The sequence below is a fragment of the Etheostoma spectabile genome, chromosome 6, assembly GCF_008692095.1.
Source record: "Etheostoma spectabile isolate EspeVRDwgs_2016 chromosome 6, UIUC_Espe_1.0, whole genome shotgun sequence".
NCBI lineage: Eukaryota > Metazoa > Chordata > Actinopteri > Perciformes > Percidae > Etheostoma > Etheostoma spectabile.
Genome location: NC_045738.1, coordinates 26,613,827 through 26,623,626, shown reverse-complemented (window position 1 = coordinate 26,623,626; position 9,800 = coordinate 26,613,827). Strand labels below are relative to the sequence as shown.

General features: G+C 44.9%; 3 protein-coding genes across 4 annotated transcripts in view; 1 reads left to right on the top strand and 2 right to left on the bottom strand.

Annotated features, from left to right (window-relative positions):
- The window catches only part of tcaim (T cell activation inhibitor, mitochondrial), a 31,217-nt gene extending 30,940 nt beyond the window's left edge, over nt 1-277 (bottom strand). The window contains exon 1 of the mRNA XM_032517541.1: nt 266-277. The gene's annotated coding sequence lies outside the window, so the exon portion shown is untranslated. The remainder of the gene's footprint in view (nt 1-265) is intronic.
- Nucleotides 1-324, bottom strand: part of gpd1l (glycerol-3-phosphate dehydrogenase 1 like) — a 7,794-nt gene extending 7,470 nt beyond the window's left edge. Inside the window, 1 exon segment of the mRNA XM_032517549.1 lies at nt 58-324. Coding sequence (XP_032373440.1) covers nt 58-101 — 44 coding nt within the window. The 5' untranslated portion in view covers nt 102-324.
- Nucleotides 325-904: 580 nt separating this feature from the next.
- The window catches only part of LOC116691592 (oxysterol-binding protein-related protein 11), a 38,947-nt gene continuing 30,051 nt past the window's right edge, over nt 905-9,800 (top strand). For both annotated transcript variants that reach the window (XM_032519345.1, XM_032519344.1), the window contains exons 1-2: nt 905-1,206; nt 7,554-7,732. In XM_032519345.1, coding sequence (XP_032375236.1) covers nt 1,016-1,206; nt 7,554-7,732 — 370 coding nt within the window. In that variant the 5' untranslated portion in view covers nt 905-1,015. The remainder of the gene's footprint in view (nt 1,207-7,553; nt 7,733-9,800) is intronic.

Here is a 9,800-nt window from a genome sequence, read left to right as displayed (position 1 = left end):
ATCATCATCATCATCATCATCATCATCATCATCATCATCACCCCCCCGACAGCTCACCAGTTTCCGGAGCCCACTATGCACACTCTGAGCGGAGCGGCCATGCTGAAGCCTCCGAGGACCGATCACAGAATCCAGACGGTACACGAGCTGCCCCCGGATCGCGAGCTGGCCGGCTGCACAATGCGCGTCTTCTTCTGATGACGTCACAGAACGCTCTGCAGACACGCCTGTTGGAAGTTGTAGTTTTTTGGTGTTGACGTCAAACGGCAGACTGGCTCCAGATTACATAACAGGCTGACTGATTTATTAGGGATAACGTGATTAGTAGTGAGCAATGGTTATTATGACATATGACAGCGATATACTGATAGAGATCATATAATACAAAGTTCTTTAATATGAAGAGATGATAGGCCTTTTAGTGGATGTAGGAGAAGATGTGTTCAGGCTCCAGTCTGATAGGAAAGTCTTTCAGCTGTAGGCTACATGCACATCGCATTCTTATAATATATTCTTAAATATGGCCTACATGTGCAAAAGGTGGGGAGATAATCTCTAGCTATGACATCATCACATTTCCAAACCTGCATGCATGTATCCAATAGCCTACTTCTTGATATTTGTAAGCGATGTGTCGCCATGCTGTTTCTAGAATATATAATCAGAAGCCAGTGTGGATGATCTCGGAGCTTGTACTGCATTATTGATTCCCTGTGGCCGGCTGGAGGGGGAGTATCCCGGGCTGAGGGGAGTGACCAACGCGGGATTTCCAAAATAAATAACGCAATAACGTCAGAGAGAGAGAGAGAGAGAGAGAGAGAGAGAGAGAGAGAGAGAGAGAGAGAGAGAGAGAGCGCTCCGCAGTGCTATAGTCGGAGTATCCCTCTCCAGTGTGCGGAGTGTCAGCAGCTGGATAGGAGTCGGTCTGGGGTGCACATCTCTGTCCTCTGCCTCTTTGTTTCCCGCGGAAAAGCCTGTGACTTCCGAGCGGAGAGGGATCGGGCATAGCAGCAGCATGAGCCGGGCAGCGCGTCCGGAGAGCCCCGCTCGGAGCCCCGGCAGGAGCCCCGGCAGGAGGCAGGAGCAACCGCACGGCCGAGTCGGCTCCGGGACCAGGGACAGTGGCGCAGGGTCGGCCCGCAGCAAACGGCACCTGGAGGGGGTCCTGAAGAAGTACACCAACCCGCTGCAGGGCTGGCAGAGCAGGTAGCTCACTGACCGACACCATGACTGACCCTGATCAGCCTGTTTGTCTGTTCTGTCCCTGTATGGGATTCATATCATAGAGATCATATATGCCGACCCTGTGTGCTGTTTTATTCCTAAAATCTTCCCGGGTCTGAGCAGGTCGAGGTCTGCAGTGATCCTGGTGTTACAGGCGACATGTGCTTTACAGATGGATACAAGTCTGGGATCTTAGGGAAAATGGAGTTTATTATGAGTTCCCAGAGGATCCATAATGTATTTATTCCATACCCCTAACTGTTTTTTTAATTTCTTAAAAATGTAGCCTATAAAAAATGTATAGAATGAATCCTCATCCTTAGTTAATCTCTCTGTGTGCGTTCCAGAAATCCTCTAAAACGACACGCAGGGATCCTGGGATCTCTCTAAATGTAACTGCAATCTCAGTTTCTGATCATATTTTAGTTATGTAGCCTACAAGCCTATATATTTGGTCATCATAACCAACTCAGGGAGACATCCCACAACATCTGTGGAGCAGGAGGATGTACTGTACCATCAGGTCATCTGTCTGTGATGGAGGGAGGAGGTGTGGGGGTGGGAGTCCCACAAACACTGAATGAGTCATCCAGGAGCAGGAAAGCCCTGCACTCCTCTCTGCATCCCTACTCTCTCTCTCTCTCTCTAGCTCTCTCTCTCTCTCTCTTTCTCTCTCTTTCTCTCTAACTGCTCACTCTCTCTCTCTCTTTGTAACTGCTCTCTCTCTAGCTCTCTCTCTCTCTCTTTCTCTCTCTTTCTCTCTAACTGCTCACTCTCTCTCTCTCTCTTTGTAACTGCTCTCTCTCTCTCTCTCTCTCTCTCTCTCTAGCTCTCTCTCTCTCGGATCCAGGGAAAGCATCCCAACATGTAACAAGTTCCATGATCATCTTTTGCACACACACACACACACACACACACACACACTCACTCTCTCTCTCTCTCTCTCGCTCTCTCTCTCTCTCTTTCTCTTTCTCTCGTTCTCTCTCTCACACTCCCAGGCACTGTATGACTTTTGACTCAAAAAAGAAAATGTCTCTGTCCGTTGCTGTGTTGTTGTCCCCGGCCTGTCAGAAGGGAATTTCCTTTCCTTTCCTTTCTTCCTGTTATTTGTTGTGACAAGGCGGTTCACCGAAGACTTCTCGCTGCCAAACACACCCTCTTCATCACTAATGTAGTCTTTGGAAGCAGCTTTATGTGCTTCATAAAATATCTTGTTTTAATTACAAATCAACAAACATTAAATAAGACTTCACAGATATGATACAAACAGAAACACACTACATACACTTGCAAAATAGCAAAACTGACTGATATTTTTAAGATAAAAACAGACACAAAAACATGGAAATTTTAAGACATACAAAAACAAAAAGTATAAAGGCACGCACGCACACACACACACACACACGTTTCTTTCTTTTTCAATTATTTTCCCACTGAATATTTAATTTTGGCTTTGTCCCCCTCACCTGACTACTGCTGTCTCTTCATCTGTCTGTCTCAATCAAGAACTGCTTCTACCTGGGGACTACTTTTCCATCCTCGTGTCTCTAGGCTCCGTCCTTCCAGGAGCCAACTGGACCGATACATGTCCTGTTGGTTGGACACCTCGCTGACTGATGAGTCAGCCTTTCATTTAGCTCCTCTTTTCCTCTGCAGTGTTTGCTGCAGAAGACAACATGGATAAGATCTGCATTCTACCCCCCCGTCTGGTCAATGAGCTCCACCTGCTTCTGCAGGTGTCATTAGACCCCAGTGGAGTCTCTGTGGAAGACCCCAGTATTCTCTTATGAGGAGCGTTCTGCCCCAGTGAGTCAATAAGCATTGCTTCCTCCTTCCCTCTCCTCAAAGCAGATTACTGCATGGTCAACTCTGCCGCCAGGCTGCAGCCCAGGAGTCTGGTCATCTGTTCATCCGTGACCCCGACTTTACACTACCCTAAAGCCCGTTTCAGACCAGATTTGTGCCGAGTTGAAACTTGCAACTACTTGCAATGTTCTGAGACCTGTGAGTTCCCTGAATGTGACGAGCCGGTGTATTATTGTGTTAGACTGCTCATGGCCGGACTGATGGTTCAGATCCACTTCTGCTGTTTCTTATTGAAGTTCCCAAAGGTCTTAGAAACAAACCCACTAGAGTCAGACTCACATGCAAACGGGTTTAATGGGCTCAAAAAGAGCAGAGGTCCTGACCCCCCTACACAATGAGTCCTTTGTCCTGCCTCTTTATATCTCCCTCGTGGGACCTCGTCCTCAGGGGAAACCCCCACCTATTTATAATATTCCTCCAATTAGTGATTTCTTAGGACCTGTTGCTAAGGTGTCCAATTCATCTCCGTGTAGATGGATTATTTCTTAAGTCTCATTTGTACTTTTTTTAAAGAAACCAATTTCTGCTGACACTGCACCCTTTGTCGTGTTTCTGCAACGTTGGCAGATTCCGATCTGATCCTATGAACGTACTGGCATGACCATAGTTTCCCCCCCACCACACACACACACACACACACACACACACATAAAAACAGAAAAAGACATCTTCCATTATACAAAAAAAAAACACTTTTTCATAAACTTTAAGAGATATGTTATGTAATATATATACTATATTGTAATAGAGTACCACATGCTTTTTACAGTCATACCAGGTTTCATGCAGTATCATCTTCATAGAAGGGGACTCGCTGCCCCCACCACACCAGCTGTGGCCTACATCCCTTCCTATGAAATCTGATGGTTGGCAGTAGGCTACGACGTTTGTTATGCTCATGCTACCCGGGCCTAGCACTAGCTAACACTCTCGTGGGCTTCCTTGTCTCGCGGGTGTCCGCCGGTGTTGGCCGCGTCCAACCTACTGTAGGAACCGCCTCTGGTTGTAAAATGGAAGTACTCTGGCCCGTCTCAAAGACATTCTGCAGAAAAGACCATCTAATCCACAGAGAAAAGGACTGTAGGCTGCTGCTCCTGACTGTACTCCAATCTGCAGAAGTGCAGAGGAGAGCTGCCACCGAGCTAAACTCATCATTGTACCTCCCTTTTTACTTCAGAGTCCTCCTATCTCTACTGATTAAGGCTCTCTATTCAAATCAGTCTATTTTCTCTCTACTGTTATTCATGTCTGCGTCTGTTTCTTCATATGCTCTCTGTAATAATCTGCTCTTTTTCTTTAGCTTTTATCATTGGCAATTTATACCATAGTGGCATGTCTATAGTGTCTGTTTCTGTGTTTACCTGTGGTTCTCTGTCATTTAACTCTATCTTAATATCCTCTCTGTTCTGGTCTCCATCACTATGTCTTCTGTTCCTGTCTATATGCATTTCTATGTAACTGTATGTCTTGCATACATATTTGTCTCTGCATGTTTTACCTCATGCCGACCTATTGTGTTTGTGATGTCCCTGGACAGAATGGGTGCCTGGGTGGATGTTCCAGGATTGCATGGCAGGTTGCTGGCTGGTGCTGTACCGGACAGAGTGGAGCCAGTGCTCCATAACTCTGAAAAGAGACAGTTGAGGTAGTGATAAAAACAAAAGGCGAGAAAGTGCAATTAAAACAGACTTAGCAAATGAATCTTGGTGTGTGTCGGCTCCACTAAAGAGTCCATGTGTCACCAGTCTTTCCTGATCACTGAGCCCTTTCCCACCAGTTCTCCCACCTGACCTGCTCCTCTCTGATTACGCCCGCCCGCGGGCTGGAGAACCTAGTACATGTCTGAGCAGTGCCCTGATAACTGACTGGTCAAGGCACTGGCTCACATCTGGAGTTGGTCTCCAGGCGCTGTAAATGTTTTTGGTTGTGGGGGAAACCGGAGCACCCAGTCGACACCTATGCAGACATGGGGAGAACATACAAACCGTGCCAGATAGGTTTTTTTAAGCAGTCCAGATCTTGATCCTGACGACCTCATTTATCTGTCTGATTCCTCCCTGGGGAAGTTAGCCTTGGGGATTTCAACCCTGCCTGTTATGAATGAACCGTTTGGATTTAGACTTTTAACTGTGTGTCTCTGGGTTGCGCTTGTGGGTTCCTGTTCTGTGTCCAGTGATGTTACACCGTGATCGTTCTCTAAACCCTTCGCAAACCTCAAGCATAGTGTTGTCACATCATGAAACACATTGATCTGTCAGTGATTTGTAATGTTTTGGAAGGCACAGACAGACACTACAGAGGGTCCGATCAGAACATGCATGACAATGACTTTTAGGAGACAGGTGACGTTCTCCATGCTCCATGTGTCAGCGATGTTAGCTGTAGCATTTCCCCACGCTCTGCCATGTTCTCTGCTGCATCCGGGGACAGGAGACACAGCTGACACAGCAGAGCTTATTGAATCACTTTGCTTGTGTTGCTGATGGTTTACGGTTGGAAAAGAGAAGGAGTTGGATATGGATCTGCTTGATGTCCCACTGCCTGCCACACAGCAGTGGAGCCGAAGAAAACCTATTTAAATTATTCAGTGTGGTCTCTTTCTTCTCATTGCTTGGTTTCCTTGTTTTCTGGTAAACCTTTTGCTTTTTTTGTAGCACCCTTTCTCTCTCTTTATCCATCCCTGCTTCTGTCGCTCCCCTCCCTCAGTGCCTCTCCTCATCAGGGCTCAGAGACACGGCTTCATGACCAGATTGCAGACTCCAGGGTAAAACCACTCTGCCCTCATAGCTGCATATGAGCTCCAGTGGTAGTGAAATAAGATTTGTCCTCACTCTTATCACGAGTGGAGAATGCTGACAGAGCAATACCTCACCAACAGTGGCTGGGATTGTGTGTGTGTGTGTGTGTGTGTGTTTGTGTGTGTGTGAGAGAGAGAGAAAGGGTAGAGATAAAATATTATAACGGAAACCCACCTCTGAATGGATGCACGCTGATGATGTTTGAAGCCACCCCACTGCAGAGGATGGTAGAAGGTATTTGCTCACGTCTCACTCCCTCACTGTCTCCGAATTTAATTATTTAATAGTAATAGGAGAATTGTTTAGTTTAGTTTTTATGTGTACAAAGCTTTCTCTTGCCAGAGAATAAGACAGAAACTTGCAAAGAAACACACAACCATGGTTTACCATGTTAAAAGAATTGTATGATATGATACCATCATATTTTGTGATAGTGGGTGTCACATTGTTTTAGCTACCCATGGTTTCCCTGTCCACCTGCTGCAGTGATGTACAGGTGTGCTCCATGACACTGTGACATCACTGCTGGGTGGGGTTATATCTCCGACCACACCCACTTACCAAAGTTATTAGGGTGCACAGAAGGTAATCCCATGCTGCCTCTGGAGGATAGACTGTCTTGTGGAAAGAAATGTCTGTATGACACTTTGCTCCAATCCAATGAGGGGATCGGAGTGAAAAGGACATTATTGATCATTATGCCCATATTACCATAATGCACTAAATACAGTAAACATACGGTACTATTCTTGTCATGCTGCAGATTCCAAATCAAAACTACCCAAACCCAGATGGTAATGGCTGACACATATGGCAGGGCTAAGCAACCCCTTCCCCTTTACCAGTGGTGCTGGGGTTTAGAGGTTAAAGTGACTTACCACTGTTCTCACAAGGCAGGAGAGGAGTGGTCTGTGTAGACTACTGGGCAGGGGATTGGCTACAATCTGACCTGTACATTGTACAGCTACCAGTAAATACTCCAGGTCCCCGGACTGTTTACCTGACGACGAACATATTGTTACACATTTTCTGACCTTTCTTCACCTTGGTTTATCTGCCTAATCGCCACTTCCTTTCCCGTTAATTTCCAATGTGATGTGACATTACCAGTGATGCTACCCAGAGTCATAGGGTCATCATTACTTTATGGGAAAAGGGTTTTGGTGTAGTTTATGGCTGCACATGCAGTCTATCTGTCGTCGATCTGTTTTTGCCCAAGGACAGGGCTGAGCCCCTGCTCCAACACACTAACACACACAAAGAGGGCAGCAAAGCCAAGAGGCCTCGGAGGAGAGAACATCACCGGGGCGGGTTAGCCAAATACAATGTAACTGAGTTCTAAGTGCACCCTTAGAGTAGACTGAGCCAATAAAACAGAGTACAAAGCCAATAAAAGTTATATATGCAACCGTTGTTGGCAGTCTCCCATCCAGTGGTATGTTTTAGATACAGTATATTGCGCTTGTTAAGTCAAAGGCAAACTGTTATGAACAAGCTAAAACTAAAGCTGTATGTAGCCTAATTAGCAACATTAATAGTAGTCAGACTCTTGAAGACTTACTCGCTGGGATGGCAACCCTCCTCTCTCTAGTTCTTCTCTGTCCTAACCTCTCTCCACCTCATGTGTCTTCCTTGTGTCTCTCTCACTTCTCCCTCCTGCAGATATTTTGTCCTGGACCCAGAGGTTGGTCAGCTTCAGTATTATCTCAATGAACTCAGTAAAAGCCAGCGACCTCCCAGAGGGTCTCTGCCTCTCCTTGGAGCAATGGTGGTCTCCAGCGCCGACTTTCCCTACATGTTTACTATTCAATCCACTACTGGAGATTCCTACAAACTCAGAGGTAAGAGAATACATCTTTATGTCTTGTGCAATGAGGGACATGTCACGGGAACTGTATGTTACTGTCACATGGCAAAATCAGTGTTGCTTTTTGCAGTTGTTCTGAAACTTTTCCTGTCTGGAGTACACCTCTTCAAACTCCATTATATTCTAAATGCAGAAGCAAGGGGACCTCCATACTGTTGAATACAAATTACATCACTGCCCTGTATACAAACCACTTACGGTGTCCATATTTCAGAGAAAGCATCTGAGAAACGCTCCAGACCTTTCTCGGCATCTCGTTCCATCACCAAATTTCATCAGTTCCATCCACCCACCCAGTTTAGCTGCTTAAAGTGTCTGGGTCAAAGCAGCAGCTAGATTAGCATACAACCCAGACATTCTTTTCTTTAGCTACTTAGGCATTTGTCACCCAGATGGGATATATTCTGGAATTCCTCCAGCTTGTTCTGGGTGTGCCCAAGAGATTCCTCTAAATTGGACCTGGCTGGACTTGTTTTCTTCTGCAAGGATGAGGTGGCGACCTCCATCAGATGCTGACCCATTTTTAAAGGTCTCATGGCATGAAACTGTCACTTTATGTGTTTTCTTAACATTACTATGAGTTCCCCAAGTTACACAGATAGGTGTAACCCGAGCCCTGGGTCTCCTGCTCTGCCTTTGAGAACATGAAAGCTCAGATGGGCCGATCTGGAATCTTGCTCCGAATGAGGTCATAAGGGGCAAGGTCACCTCCCCTTTCTCTGCTTTGCCCGCCCAGAGAATTTGGCCCACCCATTAGAAAGAGACATCATGGCTTTCAAACGAGACTTCAGATACAGTATTAGAGGACCACTAGGGTCTACATGAAAGAGACTTCAGATACAGTATTAGGGGACTATTTGGGTCTACATAAAAGAGACTTCAGATACAGTATTAGGGACCACTAAGGTCTATATAAAAGAGACTTCAGATACAGTATTGGGGACCACTAAGGTCTATATAAAGAGACTTCAGATACAGTATTAGGGGACCACTAAGGTTATACATAAGTAGACTTCAGTCAGTATTAGGGGACCACTAAGGTCTATATAAAAGAGACTTCAGATCGTATTAGGGACCACTAGGTCTTATAAAGAGACTTCAGATACAGTATTAGGGACCACTAAGGTCATATAAAGAGACCGCAGTACAGTATTAGACCACTAAGGTCTATATAAAGACTTCAGATACAGTATTAGGACCACTAAGTCTATATAAAGAGACTTCAGATACAGTATTAGGGACCACTAAGGGTATATATAAAGAGACTTCAGATACAGTATTAGGGACCACTAAGGTATATTAAAGACTCAGATACAGTATTAGGGGACCACTAATGTCTATATAAAAGAGACTTAGATACAGTATTAGGGACCACTAAGGTCTATATAAAGAGACTTCAGATACATATTAGGGGACCACCCCACCCCCCCCACCACCACTTATATTAGTATATTTATAAAACCACTAAAAAGGTCTAATAACATAGTAGAGACTTCAGATACAGTATTAGGGACCACTAATGTCTATATAAAAGAGACTGGACTTGAGTTGGATGCTACTTATTTGCATAAAATAGCCTGGATTCAACTGGCAACTTGGCGCCCCATTTCTCCATAGTCCCCGCAACGCTACCAGAATGCATTGCACGGCTGCTCACACAGAGATGATTAGGAAGCACAGGGGGAAAAGCCTCTTTTAGAATTGAAACTATATATTTGTGAGGTGTTTTTCATCATTACCATCTTCAGTAGGAACCAATGGAGCTGTGTACCAACTCCATAAGGAAATAGGGAAGTCAGAAGTATTGTAATGTACTTACACATAGTTGATTGAGTGTTTTTTGATGGGATATATTTTTACAAAAACAGATATAGAATAATACCAGGCTTACCCTTTAACCCTTATCTATCTTATCTTCCCATCAACCATGAAAAAAAAAAGCTGTTTTGGTCACTTTTTTTCAACATTATTATAATTTTTTTGTCATTTTTGTCACTTTTTAATGTTGTGGATAATTTTTTATGTACTTTTTAATGTTGACA